This window comes from Solea senegalensis, linkage group LG1 (genome assembly GCF_019176455.1).
Source record: "Solea senegalensis isolate Sse05_10M linkage group LG1, IFAPA_SoseM_1, whole genome shotgun sequence".
In the NCBI taxonomy this organism is placed as follows: domain Eukaryota; kingdom Metazoa; phylum Chordata; class Actinopteri; order Pleuronectiformes; family Soleidae; genus Solea; species Solea senegalensis.
The window spans coordinates 12,872,842-12,899,113 of NC_058021.1; the positions used below are offsets into that span (position 1 = coordinate 12,872,842).

At 40.9% G+C, this 26,272-nt stretch overlaps 1 protein-coding gene across 3 annotated transcripts; it reads left to right on the plus strand.

Moving 5' to 3' along the window:
- Positions 1 to 1,105: 1,105 nt before the first annotated feature.
- eif4g1a (eukaryotic translation initiation factor 4 gamma, 1a) lies at positions 1,106 to 25,719 on the plus strand. Of its 3 annotated transcripts, none has more exons than XM_044022965.1 (32): positions 1,106 to 1,559; positions 4,058 to 4,183; positions 4,268 to 4,354; positions 4,574 to 4,606; positions 8,458 to 8,478; positions 8,773 to 8,955; positions 9,724 to 9,823; positions 12,405 to 12,598; positions 12,795 to 12,887; positions 13,783 to 13,858; positions 13,957 to 14,904; positions 15,236 to 15,321; positions 15,429 to 15,606; positions 15,942 to 16,075; positions 16,823 to 16,942; positions 17,069 to 17,458; positions 17,618 to 17,764; positions 17,887 to 18,120; positions 18,951 to 19,055; positions 19,533 to 19,841; positions 19,970 to 20,087; positions 20,191 to 20,293; positions 20,588 to 20,925; positions 21,026 to 21,147; positions 21,241 to 21,413; positions 21,534 to 21,659; positions 21,898 to 21,979; positions 22,121 to 22,219; positions 22,484 to 22,624; positions 23,016 to 23,097; positions 23,649 to 23,789; positions 24,265 to 25,719. In XM_044022965.1, exons 2-32 carry the CDS (start codon positions 4,109 to 4,111, stop codon positions 24,444 to 24,446), a joined length of 5,220 nt encoding a protein of 1,739 aa, XP_043878900.1. In that variant the 5' UTR covers positions 1,106 to 1,559; positions 4,058 to 4,108; the 3' UTR covers positions 24,447 to 25,719. The 3 variants fall into 3 exon arrangements, with proteins under 3 accessions (XP_043878900.1, XP_043878917.1, XP_043878909.1); XM_044022982.1 differs by having other exon boundaries at positions 12,405 to 12,556; XM_044022974.1 differs by lacking the exons at positions 4,574 to 4,606; positions 8,458 to 8,478 and having other exon boundaries at positions 12,405 to 12,556.
- Positions 25,720 to 26,272: the final 553 nt, after the last annotated feature.

Below are 26,272 nucleotides of genomic sequence, written 5' to 3' on the forward strand. Positions count from 1 at the left end.
CACAGTGGTTGTACAAGGCAAACTGTGTTCTCTGACAACTGATATTGTAAAGAGTAAATAAATATGATAAACTACATTAACATTAACATTGATTTTTACAAACAATTTCCTGATAAGGGAAGGATTTTTCACATTTTTAATTTATAATTTCAACAGTCAATATAATATTCCCTTATTTGTCGGAAAAATTAGCTGTGCCTTTCTATTAGGGCAGAAGCATAGTGCATTGCTCCATAAATTTCATTAGCTAGATCATGCATTATGACATGATAAGTAGTCTTAGCATTCTTCAAATATATATTTAGCCATGACCCTCCTGAGAGCATAATCACTCTAAAGGCAAAGAGGAATATAATCATATAAAGAACCTTATAAATTATAGTTAAGTTTCCTGGCATGGACACTTGTATATAGATTAAATTAGTTGTCAGCACATTGTATAACATGCAGGCTATATTTTGTTATGATGACATTTTCAACTGTAATATGCTTGTTCCCTCTTCCACCTTACTAATAACTGGTCAGTTTTGAGGGAGAAATGAAATGCATTCATTTCATTTCATTAATTTCATTAATTAAAAGAACAAGTAATAGTTATAATAAAACAACAGGGACATACAATAAGTGGTATGTGTATTCAAAATAAGTTAAAAGGACTTATTGACAGGAATTTAATTTATTACAAATGTGGGGGCCCTGGAGATAAATTGAACTTGTATTAAGGCTGATCAGAATGAAACTGTAAATATATCAAATCGAAATGACATACTTTAATTTCGGTTATCAAAAATTCAGATTGTGCAAATGTAAAATGAATCAAAAATATCTGTAAAGAGAAATCACAAACACATGAATGTGGAAAGTGACGCCATTTGCGTAACTGAAATGACTATTGCCGAACGTCATTATGTATATCTGACATATTCATAATACAAGAACGAAGTGTACTAGAGCTACGTGACTGGCTTCAATTAAATATTAAAAATGGCTAAACGTGTCCAATGCCATGAACACAATAATTTTGAAGTGTGGCGTGACAGTGACAGAAGCGCGTGTCACATGACCAAGGAAACTGCATTAAATTTTAATTTCCCCGGAAGTTGCCCATGCGACTTGGAGGCGCACCGGCTCCACAGACGAGAAACACTGCGCTATGGCCTCGTTCTAAGCCTCAGTACAGGACAGTGGTGCACGTACCGAACCGGCAATCCGTCACCATCGACGCCTTGATCATGGACCTACGGTCCAGAGGCTTTTTAGGGGTCCGTCGGAGTTGTCTGTAGTACTCCCCAAGTACTATATTGTTTGATTTTGAGCACTGTCAATTTCGCACGCCCGGGGATTTAAAGCGAAGTGACAGCAGGAGAGGCACTCACCCCGGCTGCCGGTTAGCTAACTAGCACGCTAAAACAGTTAGCCAAGAAAGGGCATCACTTTTCCTTTTGGAGTAAAGGACAAGGAAACAACCACACAGCTTTTTTCACTAACAGGAGACCGATCTGATCAGAGGCAGAACCCCGAGTTAACCATCCATCCTCCATATTCACTACTGATTACCGGTAAGAATAAAACTAGCCTCTAGTGCACTGGAGCCTGACTTCACTTTTGTCAAAGGCACGCAGGCTAGCCAATGTTAGCAGGCCCCAGCGGCTGTCAGCTAACACGCTGGAGGGGCTGCTCCACCAAATGTCGACCAAAGTACGGACACGGTTAAAGCCAAAATTACCTGGACGTATTGATGTCATTTCGGTGACGATTTAAAGGCAGAGAAAGGCGCCTTGCTAACGCCAAGAGAATGGTAGCTAAGGTGACAGACAGGGTTACTTTGCTTTCTTGGCGAATGGTTACCGTTGTCAACCCGAGTTTCGTCATGTAGCTGGGATTTAGCCCTATTGCTAACTGATTCGTGGTTTAAACGCGATGTTTTGACACCAGGTGGTAATGTGAAGCAATCATTAATTGTTTATAAAACCCCATTGACCAACTACACCTTTAGATGTATACCAGGTTGATGATTTGTGGCCTTAAAACTTTTTGGGCCTGTAATTAAATACACCCCGGTGGACAGGGTTGGGCTAAACCGCTAACGCTAACCAACAATAGTGCAACTCTAACTTAAATCGCGGTCAAGTGTAACCACATTCCTGCCATAACATTATTTTGTGTTCTTGTGTTTCTGCTAGTGAAGCCATAGCCAGACTGAACACTGAAATCATTAGCCCCGTGTGTACTTAAAGATTGAACTCAAACTCGGCATTGAGCCACGTAGCGAGATGTCTGATAGTGGGACACGTAACGTTAGCCGACTGATGGCTAGCGATTTAACCTGCTCTGCTGCGGACGGTCTTCTTAGCAGGCCATCGGAATTGCTTACGTGATATAACTTTGACAAGATGCAGTGGGAATCTTTTCGTAGAATACGTCATTTCAAACGCTTGCTTATAATGCTGTTTGCCGCCACCACTTACAGAACCATATGGTCGTTTTGTGCACTTATGCCCCGTCGAAAAGAGGCATGGTTACCAGCTAGCAGCTAATGATGGCTCCCTCTACCAGCAGGTGGATGTGTATGACACGTCTGCTAATAGTGTTCAATAGTTTTTAAAAGCATTACCATGTCTTCACTATTCCAGCACCAGTATAACAAGAATTAATTTCTAGGAAATAACTGCAGTCAGGTTTAAAATAAAATTATGGACATTATGTTCATTAAATTCACTACTGGGCCATTGAATTGATTATTGGCACATGTAGCTAGCCAACGCTATGTGCACTTGCTTCTGTTATATATCCTTTTATTTAATCAGGTAAAAACCTTGTTGAGATTAAAAATCTATTTTCCTTCGAGTGACCTAGCCGCTGTTAACTGGGTAAATTAACTTTGACCTGAGGTATTGCGGGTCACACCAATGAATATAGGTTTAGGTTAAGGTGTCCGAGACCAGAAAATTATCATTATAATTATCCACCCCACTGTTCATTAAAGACCATCCCATTGAGATAAACATTCAAGATGTGAAATTTTGGGGTTCAACTGTTCATAAATGTCCAGCTGCAGAACCTCAGAGTATGAACACTGGAAGAGTAAGTGATATGTGGTTTCTGTTCAATCCCAAAACAGTCCTGTGTGCAACGAAGAGCGAGTTGTCTTTCAATTGGAAGGCCAAGGGTTTGATTCCTGGCTCCACTAGTCTACATGCCGTTGTGTCCCTGGGCAAAACATTTAACCACACAATGCTCCTTGAGGCTGTGCCGGCGGAGTGTGAATGGGTATAAAAGATGTGTGATAAAAAAATGCTGCGCTGCATGAAAGTGTGACTGAAACTGAAATGCAAGACAGCTTTGAGTAGTCAAGACTAGAAAAGTGATATATACATACAGATAATTGACCATATCAAAGTCAAACTATTTAATTGGCTTTGATAAATGAGTGCTTTCGTGTGTATGGGGATTTTTTTTAATATATAGTTTGCAATTTATAAACAGTTGTTGTGGATAGACAGTTTTTATATCCTAAATTCAGTGAAATCCAGAGCAATCTAACTGGGTTGGTACTAGTCACACAGGCTGGAAGAAGATCTTTAAAACACTATAGGTCATCCCTGTTATTTTTGGCCAAGCTGTGATCATTCAGGTTTGTGATTTTCAAAGCCCGTTTAGCTGTGTAGTTTTGATCAGCTGTAGAGGAGGCCCCCTCATTCTCATTGATTTTATAACCATATGACACTCATTCTATTCTGCCAAGCATATTAACACGAAATGTTCAAAAGACATCATTCCAGAGCCTGTGTCTATATACTAGTCTATTAGAAGTGCTGTTATCACGGTCGAAACCATAGACCACACCTTTAATGGTGGTCACATGTTATCGCACTATGGTGCATGTTTTCATACTCGTATGATTTTTTTGTATGGCTGCAGTTATTAGTAATTGAAATGTGCTATTATCGAAAGTATTTCTTGAATTGAAAGCAATTTCATCCAATTGCCTTTGATTGTTACTTTGCTTTTTTACAGTTCTGTTCTTTTTACATGTCTTTCTCCTGTCTGTCTTAAGAAGGCTGGCAACACAACGCCACCCTGATGCAGAACCACAAAAGAGCGTGAAATGAACAAACCACCACAGCCTATAACGGGACCCACTTCTGTCCCAAACCCATCCCCCTCCCCTGGACTAACACAGGTGAGAGCCAGAGACTTATATATTTCAAGTGATTTTGGGAGGTTAGTGTGGAACTATCTATTCATCCTCTATTCTTTCTTCTAGGCTGCCTACGGCCCTGGACAGCCCCCTTCTCTTGTTTTTGCCACCCCTCCACCTCCACAAATGAACTCCGCACCACAGCCAAGACAGGTATTTTTTGCTGCTCTTTTTGCTAGGGTTTTTGTATTCAGTCTATAAAGTAGGGTTTTCCCTTGTATGAGAACCATCCCTCTTCTGCACTTTCACATGGCTTCTCTTGCTATAAGGCTTTGGCTAAATCTTTGTATGTGTGCTTGTATTTGCCTGTTTGCCATCTATCTCCTTGAGTGTCAATCTTGATTCTTTTCCTCTCTTCTGCTGTCCTCCCAGTTTGCTGCAGGGCCTCGTACTTTACACCAACAGGTACTAACACCCCTCTTTTTCTTACCCCCACTTGGTTGAATGCATGCTTTCAAGACCACATTTTGGAGATTAAGATAAGAACACTGTAATGACTAAAAGATGACTTAATTTTGCAAAGTTCCAGCAAAGCGTCAAAGTGTTTTTCTTTTAGGATACATAGAGAGTCACATTATTTTAAAAAGCAGATGTCCTACGTAATTTTTATTTTCATCATGCATTTGCACATTAGTGGATTTTTTTTATTGTTAATAATAATGTCTATGCTTCTCTGCAATTTTCAAGTCGGTGTACCACCACACATATCATGATAGTGACTAGAGCCCTGTGTGGGTCAATTTTCTTAATCCCTGTCTTGCTAAGATTTATGACCAATATTCCTGTAATGTGTGTCAGTCCAACACCTGTCCAGACCACTCTCGCTCACATTCTCAATGTAAACAATGACGATATTATAAATGTGTTCATCGAGGATATCACACATGACAAATTACTTAATTCTTCTCTTTCCCATTTCCATCAGTCACAAAAGAGCAGTGATTGGGGAGAGAATGAGAGGAGTTGTCACAGGGAAAAAAAAGCTGTTAATTGTCACCTTTTCCTTACTTTATTGATAATATATATATATATATATATATATATATATATATATATATATATATATATATATATATATATATTTTTAACTATGCCAGTCACTATTGTTGGCTCAGTGACAGGTTGGTTCACTGGTGGCAACTCTGCCTGTCTAATGCATGCAGCTGCGATCAGCTACGATAGCTATGAAGCTAAGATGTAGTATTTCTCTGCACCGTAGTCTTCATGATTCCTCCCCCAATTATTTAATTGTGCTTAACTTTTGAAACGTTTGATGTTTTTTCCACTTTAAGTCTGACTTTTTCTCTGTTTTTGCACTGCTGTTGCTTAATCAGAAGACCTTTTTGTAACAGAACAGATGGCTCTTTTGAAATGATAATCAGTTTTTGGTGTGGTTGTTACACATTGCCTGGGAATTTCCTGTTTTATACAGTTGGGTCCATATATTTGGACAAAGACACATTTAGTCATTTTGACTGTACACTGCCACAGTGAATTGGAATTGAAACAATCAAGATGTGATTAAAGTGCGGACTTGCAGCTTTAATTTGAGGTATTGAACAAAAGAATCACATTAACTGTTGAGGAATTATTTTATTATTATTAAGCAATTTTATACATTACTGTCCATATTCAGGGGCTCCGATGTAATGGAATCTACTCATATCATGATAAATTAAAGGCTTCTTTTAATACTGGAACCCATGGACATCCCACCCAGGCCAGAGACCTCTTCCCGGATGCCCCCGATACCTGGGGCAGACTCCTCACTGTGACGCATACGTATCAAAGGCATGTTTACCTTTGATCATTCTTGACACGCAGCATACCCACAGAAAGCTCAGAAACTCGGCTAAAAGCTCATACAAGCAAGACCTTGCTTATGTTCACCAAACACATACTAAACGCCAAGTGATCGAATCAACACGAGTCGGAAACACCATGATAGTGTAAACATTGAAACGCGTCACCAGAGAATCAGAGTAATCATGTAAAAAAGAAAAGTCTGCTTGACAGCAGACACTTCACAGATTCCAATGGTACTCTTATATCACTCTATGACCAAAACTCACGGATCCAGCTGCAAAATAAGAGCAAAGCAACAACTCACTTTCAAGAAATACAACCATAAATGTTGCCTTACCTTTGCTGTTGAGCAAAACAAGCTATTTTCAGCGGAACAGAACCGCTTCTAACGGAGAACTAGACTTCCCAGCATGCTTTGGGGATCGATTGGAGAAGGGCAAATGTCCGTCAAACTATGTCATACGCATTTGCATCCTTCTCACGTGCTAAGGGACAGAGCTACATGCATTTGGAGACCGCGGCCTGATTCTATTGGTTTAGAGGATTAAAACGAGCTGGCTCCAGAGAAAAATGTATTTTGAAATGCAATATTTCTTTGGGCGAGGGAAAAAATACTTTGTTTATGGTGGGTCCCATCTGCATTCACTTCTGGTGGAATCTCACAAGTGTTATCTTTATTTTGATACCTAAGATTATTCAAATAGAGCTTGTAATTGCAGAGATATGCTCTATTTAGTTTGAGCATGTCATTTTTGAACAGGGACCCCAGAAAGAGGGTCAGTGAAGAAGTGGTGTTAAATGCAGCTGCTGTAGATGCTGCTTGTTTGCGGGTCTTTCTGCCCTCAATTTAGTCTTCAGTAACTGAAAAGCATGATTCAGGTGACTGACTTGGTCACTGAAGAACATTCCATTTCATTGCCTTCAAAAGCTCTTGTGTTGCTTTTGCAATATGTTTTGGGTCATTATCCATCTGTAATGTGAAATGCTGTTGGTTTCACAGCATAAAACTGAATCAGAGCAGAGAAGATAGCCCTGTACACTTCAGAAGTCATCCTGTTACTTCTATCAGCAGTCACGTCGTCAGTAAACACAAGTGAGCTTGATCCACTGGCAGTCATGCATGACCATACTATATCACTGCCTCCTCCGTGTTTGACTGATGAAGTGGTATGCTTTGGATCATAAGCTGTTCCTTTTCTTCTCTGCACTTTTCTCTTCCCATCATTCTGGTCCAAGTTCATTTTTAGTCTGTCCAGAGAGTCTTTCCAGGACTCAAGAATGCTTCTTTTCTTGCAAATTCTAATCTATCTTGAATGTTATCAGTGGTTTGCAACTTGTTATAAAACCCTCTCTCTGTATTTACATTCATGAAGGCATTTCTTGATTGTAAACTGATGATGACACACCTATCTTTTCAAGTGTGTGGACTTGGCTGGATGTTGCAAAGGGTTTTTTCTTCACCCTCAAAACAATTCTGGGCCCCTGAAAATGGACCATAATGTATAAAAATGGTCAATGCAAATTTTTTTTTTGTTTTCCCCCAATACCTCAAATTAAAGTTGAGAGTTAACTTTAATGATTGTTTAATTTCCAATTCACTGTGGTGCTGTATGGCAAAATGACAAAAATGTTTGTCCAACTATATAAGGACCCAACTGTATATGTTGGTGTATCATTTGCACTCCACATGCCTGTAGTCAAGGAAGACAAACCGATACCATGCAATGGGGAAACTACAGCCTATGTAGACTGCATCAGCTTTGAGCTGTAAGAAAAAATCTCAGCCCTTATCAAGTCATGTCAATCTGTATTAAAGAAATATTATTGTGGTATTTTGTGAGATTGGTGCATTTCATATGAGGCTAATTTATTTTGTGCATGGGTAGAAATCCCAAGTTTGAGAATCTCTGCAATAGAGAAGTCTCCATATGTCAGACTGGCCTTCTTTTTTTTTTTTACCCAATTCCAATGCAGTGCTCAAATAGAAACACAAAACTTGCTGTTAGTCATTTATACTTGAAATCATTTCATTAGTCATACTCAAAACAAATTTCACTTGAATTACATTGACACAGATGCCTGGTTTAGTCACTTATATAGTTTGATTTGTTTTTTGGTACCTGCAGCATTCCAACATCAGATTTGATGTGCATCTGTAGCCCTTAAAATGTATTTTTAACCTCTAATAATAATACTAGAACCCCCATCCTACTTGTAGGTACAGATGTGTATACAGTTGTATGTATGTGTGCAAAGATGTGTATAGAGTTGTATGTATGTGCAGCTGTGGTTGTCCAAGCTTATTGTTCATAACTGAGACATGCACTGCTGCCTTTCATCCTCTTTCTTACACCATATAATCCCAACCTTCCACATTGTCTGTTGTCTTGTCCTCATTTTCACCTTAATCTCACTCTCTTGCTCTCTGCTCATGTGTTGCGCGGCTGAAGGGCGGATACAGAGCTCTACAGGTAACGGCTTTTCTTTTCGTCCCCCACTCCTTTTTTAATTTGGGCTAACCTCAGTGTGGCAGGGAAACCTGACATCCACACTTAACTGACTTAATATAACCCATGAACTAAACTTTCTGTACACATTGGAATTTGCTGTGTGCATTGCTTCCAACTGGGGGCTGCTATATTCTAATGATTTGGTTGTGGCTGCCATAGTAAAGACACTAGATGTACACACATACACGCACTGCAAAAGTTTGCTTGTGTTAGGTTGAAGTCTTCATTCTTCCTTTCCCTCCTCCTTGTCTCCAGACCTACTATCCAAACCGACCAGCCATGGCCACCAGTGCTCCAAGAGTACAAACAAGTAGTGGACCTCGGCCCGTTGGACCTGCTCATGTCTATCAGCCCAGCTCCCAGATGATGATGATCTCCCAGCCTCAGCTGTCTTTTGCTGGTTCACCTCAGGGGTACTTCATCCCCCCTCATGGACAGGTTGGTTTATATAAATAAACTTAGGTGTGTTGCATTGAGTGGCACATAATGTCCAGCACAACATATTTTGTATAGTTCCTTTTTCAGGGGATTCACATACACTTAAAAGCATATTTGGGGAAATTAATTTATTATGGAAATGTTTTGGAAAAAGGTGGGGTCCTCTTATATTTTTCAATAAAATGGGAAAGGTTGAAAGGCCACAGTCTGCAGGAAATGGAGGGAGGGGGAAAAAAAACCTAAAATTTGCCTGTGCCTCATTTCAAAGATATCTTTATCCTCCCCGAGGTGCAGTTTGTCATACAGCAGCAGTAGAAATGGCACATGTTACAGCAAACCACCTATTCACAAATCATCTTATTTAATTCCTGTTTTTACAACTAGGTCTTTGATGTTACTAGTTACTAATACCAATATGTCTGCCAAACATTTTAGCTCAACTGACATTGTAGAACACTATTGCTATTGTGGTATGGAAGCCTCTAGTTAAGGGGTGTGATTTCCAACACACGATGTAGGGGTTGGCCAATCACAAACAATAGACCACCTGGTCATTCAGAAAAGCAGGGCTTTTTGAGAGGTGGGCATTTTAGACGGAGGATAAAGAGTCACAGCAGCAATTTATGCATGAGACACATTGTGTATTTGAACATTACAGCAGGTAAACCTGTTCTAGCAGACACTGAAAACAGTATGAATGAGTAAATGTGCCAAAGAATGGGCAGAGTAATGTGTTGTTTTCTCAGACTTTTCATTTTATTTCTGCAGTACCGGGCCCAATACATGCCTCCTACTCAGCAGTATCCTGTGACCAGTGGTACGACAAGCTTTTATCCTGGAACCAGTCCTGCCGAATACCCCGCTTATGGTAAGGGGTTTTTGCTTAAGACCAAACCACAACCAAGCACAACCATAAACATATTAACATGATGCATTTTTTTCAGTTTCTTTCTTGAATTTTGCTTAACTATCAGAAACCTGACTTGTATTGGCATCTTATGTCGAGGCATTTGCTTTCAGTTGGTATCCATTGGTACACATTTTCCCACTGGTTCTTTGCTGGGTGTGTGTCATGGTTTTGCCTGGCTGATTGGTTGTTTTTTTTTTGTTTGTTTTTTTTCTCTTTCTGGGTCAAAACCCTGCAGTATATGGTGAAATGCCAGTTGCATGTGGTCTGGCTTAGTTTTGCTTTGGTCCTTGTTCTTTCTGCCTGTAGTCTCTCCTGACACTGCCTCACAGGTTCCATGAAATGACTTTTAGAACTGTAAGAGATGGGTTGTCACATCTGTCCACACTTATCTGGTGTCATGGACGAATGAGATGACTGCATTCCCAACTATTATTTTACCATTTTGGGACGATCAGCTATTTCTCTTGTAATCCTGCCCTCTCCAATGAACATTTAAAATTATATGTGGAAATGGACACAAGTGTAAGGCAAGAATTCTAGCAGGACTGTAACCACTGCGATTATTTTTTTTTTTTGGAGGCACATATTACAATCCAATATTTTATTGACTTGTACAATATACAATACACACTCTCAAGCAATTAACTTCAGAGATTACCTATATTTCAAACTTTTCTGCATACAAGAATAAGATGTGTCCAGGAATATGAGCAAAGATTCAAGCCAGGGCTTTGTTCATTTCATGGAACCCTGTTAACACCCTGCTTCCTCTGGATCCTCTCATTAACTCATTCTGCATCTGTCTCCTCCTGCCCTCTCTCCTTACTTTCCTCTCTCTTCCTCTCCTTTGCTGCGTTGGTTCAGAGCCCTCTCTTGCTGCGAGGGAGAGGCGGGGTGGTGGGGGGAGAGGGGGCGGGCGAGAGAACAGCCGTCTCTCTCTCCACGGTGCTCCTCTCACCTCCCAGCGCTACCCCGGTGAGTAGTGTGTGCTTGTTTGGCTTCAGTAGCACTTGTTGTCTTCACTAGCGTTGTTAATGTGTCTTTTGTGTGTGTGTGTGTGTGTAAAATATGAATCGTAATTCATTCTAATCTGTGATCTAAAATGATTAGAAATCACAGAAAAAAGTGAAGCACAGAATTTCGTGAGGTAACCACAAAATGAACACAAGGCAGGACACCTTTAGTCGTGTACTTGCTTTCAACCAGTCATCGAGCACCCATTATAAGCGTTGCATCTCACTTATAAATTTGTGCTGTATGGATGCATGTAATTTAACCTTTTTAAACCACAATGACCATATTAAAACAATTCAGCATAATTATATTTCTTAAAAATAAATGCATCTTTTCACTTGCAAATAATCACAATGACACCCTGAGTTGTATATAGTAATATGGGTCCGTCTATTAGTAATAATAGTAACTTTGAAAAATTAAAATACAGTTTACAGACACTTAAAGGGTTTATCTGGATTTTTACTGTAATTTATTACAATGCAACATTTACAATATTAGAATTTACGGTCAGTAATGCAGACATTTAATTTAGTGCACATCATATTAATGTACAGGTGACAGTGTTTGTTTTAATTTGTGTGTGTGTGATGTCAAAATAGGTGTGATTTTACTAGGGCTGAACGATAAATTGCTTTTGTGATAATGTGATATGAGATTTTCTAACTGCAAGGCTGCGATTACACACGCGCATGACTTGGAAGCAAGAGGTAGCACACGTTGCATGACTTGAGAGATGGGTGCATGTCATGTGACATAGAAGTGAGAGGAGACCAGTAAGCTGAAGAGGCTACCTGTTTGATAGTGGCCTCAGGGTCAACAGAAGAGCCGGTTCTGTCAGTTGTATGAAACTATTTCAGATTTTTTTTTTTTTAAACTTGGTTTGCTATGGTTGTTAACACTGATTATCATGTGTGATTGAGGGAGGGAGAGGGAGTGAGGGTCTGTGAGTTAGTGGATAAGAGTGTGTGTGTTTGAGTGAGCGAGGTGAGAAAGAATGTTAGTGTGTGAAATGTTGAAATCCTTGTATCACAATAAATTGTATGAATTTCACAATCATTTTTTTTCCTGTTAATAAGAGAAAATGTCCTCAGAAGACAGAGTGTCAAGACCAACAGGGCTGTGTAAGAAGCGTCTGGGACACTTACTTAGCTGTAAAAAGACAGTATTGACTGAGGCACCAAGGAAGTTTTGACTGTTGTATAATACAGATAAGGAATGTATATAATTGGTTACATTAATGGTGTAATTATGTTCTTTTTCTAAATCGTTCAGCTCTAGATTTTACAGGCAGTGGTTGGCAAAAGGCTAATGTACATGGCAACACCGTGGAGTCTGTTACAATAATTACATGCATAATACCTACAGACTGCCTGCCAGGGATTTAAGAAAATGTGTCAAATTCATTTTTGGTCATAACCACAGGAGAAATGGGTCTTGGATTGATGGTAATTTTAATGTGAAACTATGGTGAAGTTTTATTGCCTTCTCATTCATGCTGTTCTTTTTCATTCTGTCCTTACAGCTGGAGCATACTACCCAGCTCAGCCACAGTACCCTCCATCTGTTCAGCCTGCACCAGTCTTGATCAACACCCCTCAGCAACAGCAACAAGCCCCGCCTCCTCAGCAACCACCGGCACAGTCACAAGGCCAACTAAAGCGAGAACGTAAACCGGTAGTGTGTCACAACAAAAGAGCAACACATCTCTTGTCTGAGGTCAAAGAAATTTTTGAATAGAGGGGGAGAGAGTGTATTGTCTGTTTCATGTGGAACTTTCTCTTGTCCTTCAAAATAACAGTAGTAATTACTGTATGTTTAGTGGCAGCTCTAGATCAGTGGTGACCTGATCCTTACATTTGGTCAGTAGGATTATGTTACATACTTAACCAGTGTTTGTCATTTCACCTGATAGATAAGAATACGAGACCCCAACCAGGGCGGACGTGACATCACAGAGGAGATAATGTCAGGTGGAAGGTCCGCCACCACCCCAACTCCTCCACAGGTATTATCTCATCTTTTACTCTGAGCAAAGCAGTGTTATGTGTACAGTTAAAGAGATTAGGTTGGACGGATTATTACTTATTTAAGTTAAGTTTTCTTTTTTTAAATATTGCTGTCAGCCATGCTACTGACTTAGTGTAGGACATGTGTGGGAAATCTAAGTGAAAAGGCCACTAAAACTGAGTAAGGTTTAACCGATAAACCTGTAGCTTGTGTGTAAGTATTGTATAGGTTGTAGTATAAATACTTGATACCAATTCAGTAAGATGATGATAAAAGTGGGTAAGTGGGTAAAACACAATCACTGTTAACATTTTGTAAGAAACAAGATGTGTTGCTTTTTAGAAAAATTACACATTGACGGAAATGTCAAAGCAAAAAAAGCTTTTGTTCCATTATATCATCCAGTTTATTTATTCCTTACCTAGGTGGTTGGACATGTTTTCACATCACACCATTTCAAATAATCATAGATGTTGATGAGGCATATTTCTTTTCATATTTACCTCTGCTGTGAGCATGAATGAGAAATGATAAGTTTCATGGTTAAAGGAAAATTCTGGTATTTTTCAACCTGGGCTCTATGTTTATTAAATGTGGGTGTGTATGTGTAAACTTATAACTAGTTTTGCCCAGCAAGATTACACTGCACCTATTGCCGCCTCGCACAAGCTTCTGAACCAATTACAACTTACGACACCTTACTGTGTCGTAAGTACTATTCACATGCGCACCCACATTTATAACACATGGGGCCCTGGTCAAATAATACCACAATTCCTCTTTAATTGCAGGCATTTTCTAATGATCTTCATTGAATGTAGATATACTTATTGAACTGGCAACTTTTTGATTTTCCATTGTTGCTTAATACATTTTTTTTTTGTGGATTGTAGGCCTCCACAACAGATTTAAGTCCTGCTCAGACCAACGGTGAAGTTGTACAGCCTGCCACCACAGTGACGAGCCAAGGTGAGTTCATTTTTGTTTGCATAGAACAAATTCCAGTGGTATTCAGATTTTTTTTAATGGACTACTTATGTGATCATTTCTTTTGTGTTATTATCAAGATGAAGACATGGAGCCTCCTGCTAGCGCTGATACTCCTCCACCTCCTCCAACAGCAGAGACAGAGCCTGTGGTGGAGCCCAAACAGGAAACGAGCAGCCAGATGACAGTGTGCGCTGAATTAGTCACTCAATCTGTGGCCTCCACAGCTGCAACTGGCGTTCCATCCACATTAATAGAGGACCACCAGTCTCCTTCTCCCCCACCTCCTGCTGTAGCATCTACTCCCCCTACTGAAGCGGAACATAAAGACATTACTAAAGCTGGTGACACAGTAGATGCTCCTGCCAGCCCCTCGGCATCATTAGCAGAACAAGAGGCACCTGTCAAAATGGAGGTTTCACCTGCTGTTCCAGTTCCAACTGAGAAGGTACCTGAAAAGGAAGAAAGGACAACCGAAGTAGTGAAAGAGGAGCGGGTGGCCAGCCCAAATTTGGAGCCTGCAGTTGAAGTTGAAGTTGAAGCAATAGTTGCCCCTGTTAAAGTGGAAAAGGAAGAAGCAGTTGCAAAGACAGCAATTGAGATGTCCCCGCCTCCACCCTCTGCACAGGAACCTGCTGCTCCACAGACTCAAAATGCTGCACCTGAACCTGAACCTGAACCTGCACCTGCACCTGCACCTGAAATTGAACCTGAACCTGAACCTGAACCCGAACCCGAACCCGACCTCGAACCTGAACCCACTCTAGATGAAACAGAAGAACCTCCTCTTTCTAATGGCCTTCCCCAGGACATTGAGGCACTATCTGAGGATGTGGCACTTACCGACACTACACCCCTTGACAAACCTGACGCTACTCAATCTCAGGAATCCACACCTATGGGTAAGATGGCAGCACCAACCCAGGAAGAGGTGGAGGAGGATAAGGAGGGAGAAGATGGGAAGGAGAAAAGTGAGGATGTCCCCCCCACCCCGGTGAGCTGCCCTACAGAGGAAGCTACTATGCAAGGTACAGTAGAACTGACAAGGTGTAATGTACATTTTACACTAGTATTATCATTTTGGAGTTTCCATTATTGACTTTACTTGGATGCAGGTTCTGAGCTTTGCAGCATATTGATATCACATGCATTTATTTTATCGTGTGGTCATAATTTGTTCAGTAATAGTACAGAGTTTGGTACCCAAAAATACAAATTTAGTCCTTGTGAAATGTGATGTTTGTTGTCATACTCATGATGAGACACTTGATGGACAAAGCATGAAGCATTGATGTTGCATTCCAACTAGTATTTCTATGTGTACTATTTTAAAGTGAGAACTTTGTCCTTTCTTTGAAGCAGCTCAGTCTCTGCCAAAGAAGAGGAGAAACATGAAGGAGCTCAACAAAAAGGCCATTGGGGACCTCCTGGATGCATTCACAGATGTGTGTATCAACCCAGATGATCTCCGTAGTTTCAGTAACATTTATGGATATTTCTTTTTCAAACATGACATGCTGTTTACTCGTCTCTCCTGTTATGTTTGCCGTAGGAGCCCGTTTCTGAACCCTCTTCAACTCAGGCAACCCCTGTCCCTGTTGCTCCAGCTGAGCCTCCCACTGAGACTGCAGATGAGACTTGGGAAGAGCAAGAAGACAAGCAGAATGCAGAGCCTGACGGACCCAAAGCCACATCTGAGTCAACTGAGCAGAAATACAAGTACAAAGAAGGTACATTATCACTAAGATTCAGAATGAACAACAGCAACTTTGATGTACTTAAATGCTTAGCAGCAAATTAAAGAAAAACAAACACACACAATTATTTATTTATTACACTAAGCAGGATTTTGTAATTTTATAATTCCTGGTGACCTTTTTTGTTTTCACATTCAGAGATGATACCAATTGGACTGTAGTCTTGAAGGCAACTTTTTCCTTCTGTTTTTCTGTTGTTACAAAGCTGTACATAAATCTGTTTCCGTGTATTCTAGAGCTTGTGTCCTGTAGATTGTTTTCACATAACATTTGATCTTCTTTTTACACATTTCTCTAACATCCATTAGAACAATGGAAGCCGATAAACCCAGAAGAGAAGAAGCAGTACGACAGGGATTTCCTCCTCGGCTTCCAGTTTATCAGTGCCAGTATGAACAAACCTGATGGTCTGCCTACCATCAGTGATGTAGTCCTAGACAAGGTAGGTGACAATTTGCCTGAATTAGCTGTGGACTGAATGAGCCTCAGTTGTATTTGTGAACAGCATTCTGAATTTTTTTTCTCACGTGCAGATGTAGTTCTATATAATATTCTTGACTAACACAAGCTGAAATACACACTGAATTCCACTTGACCAGCAGGGGCTAGAGAATGAGGCCCATAGCTGAGGGCAATAGGTTTGCAGATGGTGTAAGGTTGCTGAGGGTCAAACTGGTTCTGGGGGACCAGGGCTTTATAGGTCAGGAGATTTGTAAATGATGTGGGGCTTGGCGATAAGGAAGAAATCTGGTTCTTCACATGCAAGAGCTCTTCAGATGTTTTGAGAGAATAATGTGTTAGTTTGAGAATGTTTTGTGTAATAGCTTGAGATGACTCTGCACAAATGTTTTCATAGTTTAAAAGGTCTAAAATGACTAGCGGACTGATATCGGCAGATACTCAAACCTGGACATTTGGAGGGGATGGATGCTTATTGCATCTGGTTAGAGGAAGTGTCAGGGTGGCACAAGATCAACTAGTCATTTCATGCAGACACCCTGTTTTAAGAATTCCTCACCACCAGAAGTTTTTTTGCATCACGCTGTGATGCTTTTAGTGTAGTTTCACAGTGAAAACATGGATAAATGGGCGATGATTCAGATTGCAGCTGCATTGAAGTATGTTTTTAACTCGGTTTTTCTTGTGTATGAGCAATGAGACGTCATCCGATTTCTTACTATAACTTTAGGTGAACAAGACTCCCCTGCGACCTGTTGACCCAGCTCGACTTATGAGTGTTGGTCCAGATTTTACTCCCTCGTATTTGGGTAATCTTGGAAGCAGATCAGTGGGAGGACCACGAGGCCCGGTGAGTACATTTCTTTTGTTTCTTTCTGGGGTGGTTGACTTTAACAAAGAAGTCTTACTACCCCTTCTTGTGTATTTGATTTAAGATTTACCCTTGGCTAAGGTTTATCCCCTGCCTTCCTTTCAGCCCCCTGGACCACGTCGCTCCCAGCAGGGCCAGCGTAAGGAGCCCAGGAAAATCATAAGCAGTATGTCCCTCAGTGATGATGTACATCTCAACAAGGCTGAGAATGCATGGAAGCCCACAGGGAAGAAGCCCACTCGCAGCCGTACTGTAGAGGAACCCGAAGAAGATGGCAGTGAGCTGTCCAAGACCCAGGAGCTACTCAAGCGTCTGCGTAGTATCCTCAACAAGTTGACTCCTCAAAAGTTTCAGGATCTGATGAAACAGGTGACAGATCTACCGATAGATACTGAGGAGAGACTGAAGGGAGCCATTGACCTAATTTTTGAGAAGGCCATCTCGGAGCCCAACTTCTCTGTGGCCTACGCCAACATGTGCCGCTGCCTTATGGGAGTAAGTCATGTGACTGTACTGTTGTATTTGCTCCTATGATGAAGGAAAGTTTTCTTATAGACGTTTTAAACTTTATTTTAGGTCATTTAATTATTCATGAGATGAGACGTATTTATTAATTCAAATGTACTAATTGTACTTACTGTTTTCCTCCTTCAGTTGAAAGTCCCCACTTCAGACAAGCCAGGAGCTTATGCCAACTTTCGTAAAATGCTGCTTAACCGCTGTCAGAAGGAGTTTGAAAAGGACCAGGATGATGATGAGATCTTTGAGAAGAAGCAAAAGGAGTTGGAGGCTTGCAAAGATGTAAATTGCAATTTTTTTTCTTAGATCACTGTGCCAACTATCATAATCTGTCCTTTTTCTATAAACTGATCATTTTGCCACTGACTCCAAGCACCAAATGCCTACTTGATGTCTTCTTGCAGGAAGAACGTGAGCGTTTGAAGGCGGAGCTGGAAGAGGCCAGAGACCAGGCCCGCCGCCGCTCTTTGGGTAACATAAAGTTCATCGGCGAGCTCTTCAAGCTGAAGATGCTGACAGAGGCCATCATGCACGACTGTGTTGTAAAACTGCTAAAGAATCATGATGAGGAGTCTCTGGAGTGTCTCTGTAGGCTGCTCTCTACCATTGGGAAAGATCTTGACTTTGAAAAGGCCAAGGTATGCAAAGCATGAACTTGAATTTTAATTTGTTTCCCATGATGACTTTAGTGAGTACCAGGCCGTGTGCACCTGCAGTGTGCAACGCATCTTACATCTCAACTTTCACACTTTCCCTAATATGATGGTAACGGGCTCAGTGTTTCCTCCATTATTTCATTTGGAGAAACACTTGTTTTATTTCATATGTTTGTTTTGTAGAGCGTTTTTTCATTTCTCTCCTCCTGCCCAGTTCTAATATCTCATGTGTGAGCACACACGGAGTGGAGTGAAAGTTAACTAAAATAAACGATGAGTGAAATGTTTCTAAAAACGTTAAAAAAGCATGCTGAGATACCAGCGCATGTGACCCCACCATCACTTGTACCCCATTGAATGGGTAACACAGCTGTGCTGCAGCAGTGGCTACGTCCGTGAAGCACTCACTGCGGCTGTGGAAATGTCCTTTATTATAAATGACATTGAAGTATTAATAATGCAACCGAGTGGTTATGAGGGTCTATACGGTGCAGCTAAAAAGAAAATGGAAAGACATGCATGAACAACAGCCGGCCGACTATCACTTCCTACAAACCTTTTGCACTTGGCAATAAAAATAGCTTTCTACAAAATCCCTAATTTAAAAAAGAAAACAGTTTCTTTTTGTGTTTCTGTTTATTTAATCAGTAAGTATTAATTCTTAACAAAACACTTTTATTGGCATCTCTTAATTTATTACAAGTGACGTCGTCATCAGAATATTCAGCAATGTAACATTGTGCAGCCCCACCTGTTTATTCATATACATGTCATAATAGCCATGCATCAAGGTTTTTTTTTGTCAATTTCAGCCTCGTATGGATCAGTATTTTAACCAGATGGACAAGATCATCAAAGAGAGAAAGACCTCATCCAGAATCCGTTTCATGCTGCAGGATGTCTTGGACCTTAGGAGGGTAAATATCAATTTCATCCACATTATGTTAAAGTAAGAAGATGGATACAAATCAAAATCAACATTTTAGTCCCTTTTATCACATATGTTGCTAGAAATGTCAACTGAATCCCACTATGTATCTTGATAACTACTAGTACTGGGCTACTTTGAATCCAATTCACTGCTGTATAATTCTTTTAGTACCCCACTCAACCCAATGTACCATCTATATGCATTAACTCCATTGCTGGGATGAGCTTACATTTCTCCATTCACTTCTCTTCAGTGTTGGATAGGTCTTCATGGTGTGTCATAGCTGTAATGCCCATTTAGCAGTATGGGCTACTTTTTAATCTCCATCAATATGATGACAAGACACTCCCTCATGGCTCCTTTTTACTGGAAATGTGTAAATGTCATGAGAGCCATGTCAAGAGGACTGTATTCTGGTGTGCAAACATGTAAACATTAATAATCTCCCATCTCTGAACCACAGAGTAACTGGGTGCCACGGAGAGGAGAGCAGGGTCCTAAAACAATCGACCAAATCCACAAGGAGGCAGAGTTGGAGGAGCACAGGGAACACATCAAAGTCCAGCAGCAGATCATGTCCAAGAAAGAGGGAGGTGGAGGTGGAGGTGGAGGCGGAGGCGGAGGTGGAGGCAGAATGGGTGGAGGCATGGGGGGCCGATCTCACACACCGGGAGGAAGCCGTCTTAGCCAGCCTCAGGACGAGGGATGGAACACGGTGCCCATCTCCAAGAACAGACCCATTGACACTACCCGCCTTAGCAAAATCACAAAGGTAACTTACTTTCTCCAAGTTCTTCAGCTTTTCGCAGATTGTATTCCGATTGCAACACTTTGTATATTAATTTGTACCTAAATGGTCTTGTAAGCTTTCTCCTTTTTCATCTTGTTTTGCCCTTGTAGCCTGGTGTCCTGGACTTTAATAATCAACTGTTGGCTCCAGGAGGCAAAGGCATGTGGGGTAGCTGGGGCAAAGGCAGCAGTGGAGGGACTGGTGCTAAACCAGCTAGTGGAGAGCAGGGTAAACCACTTTTCTAGTCAAAAGTAAACTGAACAGTTAATGAAGTGTATTGGGGGTTAATCTGTCTTTTTTTTTTTTCTTTCTTTTTTTTGCTCCTTGTCAGATTCTGGTCGTCCAGCCACCAGCACCCTCAACCGTTTCTCTGCTCTGCAGCAGTCTGGTTCACTGTTGTCTTCAACAGAACCTGATCGCAGAGTTCCTCAGAGGTATTTATTTTTCTCTCCTGTGCTTATTTTTAATGCTGCGTGACTGTTGAAATCTATTTCAAGTTGCTAGTATTTTTATTTACTTTAAAACAAAGGACCAGATGGTCAATATCCCTTGAGGATGGCATTTGGGTTTCTATGTAAACATGACGGTGCAACATGAGTGGACTATGTACCAAAGGACTTGCTCCTACTCCTACAACATAAACTACAACACAAACTCATAGCTTCAGGTAATTATATACTGAAGAAAACTGCAATGACGTGGAATGTTGTCTTATTCGCAACTTCAAGGTCAAGCTCCAGTCGTGAGCGTGGTGGTGACAGAGACCGAGGCGACCGCGAGAGGGACCGCTTTGACCGATTTGATCGCAGTGAGGGACAGGAAGGTCGTGACGACAGGAGCAATCGTAACCAAATCACCAAGAGGAGCTTCAGCAGAGAGTCGCAGGAGCGTGGTGGCAGGGGTGGAGACAGCAGGGCCACAACTGAGGCTGTGCGTCGTGTCGCCAGTATGACTGACGACCGGGACAGGGGAAGCCGGGACAGGGGAAGCCGGGATAGAGGAAGCAAAGACCGGGGAAGCAGAGACCGGGGAAGCAAAGACCGGGGTCCAAGCAAAGCTCTCCCAGGTATGATGCCCCTATAGCTAAATTAAACCTGAAGTAGAATTGCAGATCTAGATAAAGTTGGAGGCACTGAGCTTTAACATGTATTTCTTTTTCCATTCAGCCAAGCGTGAGAGTGCTCCCACTCCTCCTCCTTCTCTTCCCAAACCTTCTCTGACTGAGGAGGAGGTGGAGAAAAAAACAAGCGCCATTATTGAAGAATACCTTCACATCAATGACTTGAAGGTAGAAACATCTGACACTGAATTGTATTTAAATACTCGCATGTAATCAGGCTGTCTCAAGAAATGACCACCATCTCTCCTCTTTGTCCTGTAGGAGGCACTGCAGTGTGTGTCAGAGCTCAACAGTGCCTCGCTGCTGTATGTGTTTGTGCGGAATGGCGTGGAGTCTACACTTGAGCGCAGCACAATCGCTAGAGAGCACACGGGCCTGTTGCTACACCAACTCATTAAGGCAGGAACGTTGCCAGCACAGCAATACTACAAAGGGTGAGCACATGATGGAATATATATATTTTTTTTAATGGATGACTTATGTATTCATGTTTAACTGTTGTCAAATCTGTCATGAAGGTGAGGTTGAGTGCTCTGTGTTTTTGGGTGTTGTAGGTTAGAAGAGATCCTGGAATCAGCAGAAGACATTGCCATAGATATACCTCATATCTGGCTCTACCTGGCTGAGCTCATTTCCCCCATGCTCCATGAAGGAGGTATCCCTATGGGACAGCTCTTCAGGTGAGCTGTGTGATGATGCTCTACTGTCACACTGAGTTAGACTTATGGACTTATTTAATACGCCTATAGGTTGTTTGAAAGGTGCTTGAATGTGACCGATTCATTAACAATCTTAAATTTGCTGTCATATGTGGGTCACAATATCCCGTACAAAAACTTATTAACTTAAATTATGGTGAATAAAACAAAAAATTGGTTTTGATGAAATGAGTTTAATTCAGTGTAATTGTGTTCTCAGGGAGATCTCCAAGCCTCTCTTGCCTCAGGGGAAGGCTGGTGTTCTGCTGGTACAGATCCTCAAGTTGCTCTGCAAAGAAATGGTATGTCCTGCCTAAATCTCAAAAATCTGATCCTTTATTCCTCAACATTCACTCTTAAAGTTGTGTTTTCTCTGACCAGTAAAAAAAAGTCCCTCATAATGTGCATAGAGTTGATGTGTGGTCTGTTTTGTCCCCTATTAGACCCCTAAGAAGGTTGGATACATGTGGACAGACGCTGGGCTGAACTGGAATGACTTCTTGCCCAAGAATGAAGACGTCAACAAATTTGTCACTGAGCAGGTCTGTGGAAGATTAACACACATAACCAAAAACAACCACTTTAAAGTTTTATGATCAAGTATGTCTTGGGGATAGGTGGTATTCTTAATTCTATATGTAGATGTCTTTGAAGACATGGGGAAATAAATCCATGCCTGTAAACGTTCATACAGAAACATAACATGTGTTTTATTCTGCAAATATTTATAGCAAATAATAATTTCCATACATGCAATTTATGGTTGGATTACCAAGAGTATTTTCAAACTCTTTTATGCATTGCAGAAAGTGGATTTCACAGTAGGGGAAGAGGCAGAGTTGGTGGAAGTGGGAAAGAAAGTCCTCACTGGAGAAGACCTTGGCAAACAGCTGGACAGACTCCTTCAGGACAAGGCCAGCAACCAGCGCATCAGAGACTGGGTTGAGGTAAATATTCCATGCAGGTTTTTATTAAATACATATTAAAATTAAATGCATTTGCACGTCAACAGCAATGTATGTAAACGGCAAGATGTGAATTCCGACTCGGAATGTCCCCTCGAAAACGGGTGGAAATGATTGTTTAATATATTGTCACCTTCTGATTGGACGTATACAGGTGAGATGCTTGATTTTGGAAAAACTCAACTCTGGGCTGAAAAATTAAAGTCACAGTATCGCTCAGTGAATTTCTGTCACTAATGGTGTGAGTGTGATTGTGACAGCTTGACTGGATACAGATTAAAAGGACAATGGTATTAACATGTGAATAAAAGGCACAAACACAAGTTAAGTGTGCAAAGGCCTTAATTGAAGTACAATTTTTTTTTTCCTTCAGGCTAATTTGGACGAGCAGCAGGTAGCCTCCAACCAGTTCATAAGAGCACTGATGACATCGCTGTGCCAGTCTGCCATCATATGTAAGTATGAGTCATACAGCACATAGCTGTTTGTCTCACACTATAACTTTGCCTTGTTAGTCTCTCCCATAGACCATATATGAGAATGAATGTTGTCTTTTGGTTGCAAAATAAATTCCCATTTTGGGGAATTTATTTTGCAAGATGTGCGATTTGAGCGGAACCATGACTGTTTTTGTAAACCAAAATTTACCGACGTTTACTATCACCAGCCATCTTTTGCATGATACCAGCTGTTAATGCCATGTTTTATGGTCTATTTTCCTCCGAATGGAACCATTTACAAAAGTGCTATTCTATAGAACCCCCAGAAAAATGTTTACTTGCATTTGAATCAGTGAGTAGTAGACTTCCATTCAAACGATTTGCCACCAGGCGGCAAATGTCGTCTTCTGTCATACTTACTTTTTATAAGGATTCATTTTTCAATCCTGATGACTACATTCATTTTTATGTTTAGCTTATGGTCTTTCCGCATTACAGCAGCAGTGTGAATTCTCCATGATGTTTCAGTTGAATCCTGTACAAATGTTTCTTACTGCATTTCTCAGGCGACAACCCGTACAGAGTGGATCCGAGTCAGATCAATCAGAGAGCCAGTTTGCTGCAGAAATACCTGTGCGATGAGCAGAAAGAGCTGCAGGCCCTTTACGCCCTCCAGGGTTTGATGGTACACATGGAGCAGCCTGCCAGTGAGTGTCCTGTCATTACTCTGCCTCTGCTAGTTAAGTGTTACTGCAGACACACCGATGTTATACAATTCAATAAACACCCTCCAATGCAGTAGCTTAGATGTTCTGAAAACAATATTTATTCATACCTAATAAAGATTTATTGTCACATTCTGAACAGTGCATTTCGAAGAAGTAGCAGTGATAATTGCTGTCACTGTTGAATGTGTTTATTGTGTCTTTAAGTCAAATACGCTGCAGAAACTCTATACTTTTTTATATATATATATATATATAATTCTTTGACAACACAATTACATCTATCAATGAAATGCAAAATTACCAGTCTGTTGATGGTTGCATTCAAGATTGTGTAGTAAATCAAAAAGATAGATCAAGTGTTTTTTGCTGCACTGACATAACTCTCTGCCAGCTGTGTTCCCCTGTTTCCCTCACCCTGGTCTGACCAGTGCTCACCTGCGTTCTGTCTGTGCAGACCTGCTGCGGATGTTCTTCGATGCCTTGTACGACGAGGACGTCATCAAAGAAGAGGCCTTCTACAAATGGGAATCCAGCAAAGATCCAGCGGAGCAAACGGGCAAAGGTGTGGCCTTGAAATCCGTCACCGCCTTCTTCACCTGGCTCCGTGAGGCAGAGGAGGAGTCTGACAAGGAATAAAAGGAGCAAGCTGACTGCTGCCGCCCCCTCTTTTGGCTAGGCGGGGACAATATTGCCAGAGAGGCAGACTCAAATAAATCCTCAGTGAGGATAAATCTTTATTAGTTGGTCTTTTCATGGAGCGGTGGACTCGGAAAAAACTGTCATGTCTCTTTACCCTCATTATTCCCTCACCTGCTTGTTACAGTGAGTCAGAACCAGACCTGAAAGATTGCAATGCCTGAAACAGATAAAAATACTCGTTAATATCAAAAACACATGGGCCTCCGAAATCTAAGTGCGAGTGCGTCAAAAGACAATGTGGGGGAGGGGGAGGGTGACGGTGTGTAAGTATTCCACAATCACTACGATTTTTTTTTGGCACAATATAACAAACCAGGCTGCTTTTCTATGGTTATAGATCATTACACGTCATGCCAGACATGTGATCTGCGATAATAAACAGCAGTGCATGTGGTGTAGTGGATCCCCCCACTACATGGGTGTCATCTTGCCATAAGGTGTGTTCAGCGCAGACACTGCTCTTCTTCGTCTTTGTCCATAACTGGAGTGTGCAGCATGACTGAAGTGTGTTTCTATTAATTATACAGGTGGATGAAATGTTGCTAGAAAAAATGAATATGAACTAAATTTGACAGATGGAGGTTTTTAAAGAAAAGGTTGTCTATTTTCTCTTCCCCTTTCCTATCATGAACTTGTGGACAGAGACAGAGGACTGATGTTGACCTCGACTACTCGGGGTTGGTCTTAATGCTTCCTCTAAGCCATCCTCACCCATCCCCAGTAGTGAAACCACACTGACTGACTCCTCATCTTTACCTCTTCTGTACTCACACCTGAGCTGTAGTAGAGGGCACTTAAATGACAGTGACCATGAAAACTTGAAATCTACAGAAAATTGACTTGATGAAATATATAAAAGTTAGGAAAAAAAAAACAAAAACAGAAATGATCCGAAAGCCTTTTCTACTTTAAGTGGAAACTCATTTCAGGAGCGTTCTGTAAATACATAATACAAAAAACAACTTTTTTTCCAGTTTTATTTTTCAGAAACAATGAATTGCTGTTATAATTGCAGTGTATCCTTTTCCAACAGCAGATGTCCAGATGCAGAGAGGTGCTTTAGATAATCCATTGATTATTAGTTTTATTGGAATTTTGTAAATACATTTTTTTTTTGCTTTCTTTATTTAAGAAATTATTGCTTCCTTTGCATCTGAAACTGGAAAGGTAAGGTAACGGAACATTGCAAATAAAGGACTTACTAAGTTGCTGCGCAGAGTTTTGTACAAGTTTGTGTGAAACCTGTTTGTTTTGGGGTACATTATGTGGTTTTTGTCGTAGCAGGGACACATCGTTGTGACACTGGCCTAAGTAATAACGCCGAGTGTCGGCCAAGATGATCCAGTTGAAGTAGTTTGTGTGTCGTAAAAGCGTAAAGTATGCGTGTGCCGACTGTATTCATGAAAAAGCACCGTCAGAACAGCAGAGACAAAAGGAGAGTGTATTTCAGAAAACGGATGTTAACATGAAAGACAAATTAAAGACACTTAAATGATTCATTCTTTATTTATGTCAAGCTCTAAAGGCATCCAAAGCACATGGGTTTATAAGGGCTAACCATAAGGGTTGATATAGAAGTTGTGACTCCTGATTATAAAGAACCTAAAGTGCATGTGGTTTTGTGAATTAACTGCAGGATCAAACAAATCACATGTGAATGGTAAATGGTCTGTATTAATATAGCACTTTTCTAGTCTTGCCATTGACCCAGTCACTCGCACTTTTATCATGACGTTTCGTCATGGCGTTAAGTGTCTAGCCCA

Excerpts from the sequence above, each read along its gene's own strand:
- eif4g1a (XM_044022965.1), top strand. The coding sequence starts at position 4,109 with ATGAACAAACCACCACAGCCTATAACGGGACCCACTTCTGTCCCAAAC. Across the intron at positions 9,824-12,404 it reads TGCCGAATACCCCGCTTATG|CTGGAGCATACTACCCAGCT; the intron begins GTAAGGGGTTTT and ends CTGTCCTTACAG. Across the intron at positions 16,076-16,822 it reads GTGATGTAGTCCTAGACAAG|GTGAACAAGACTCCCCTGCG; the intron begins GTAGGTGACAAT and ends CTATAACTTTAG.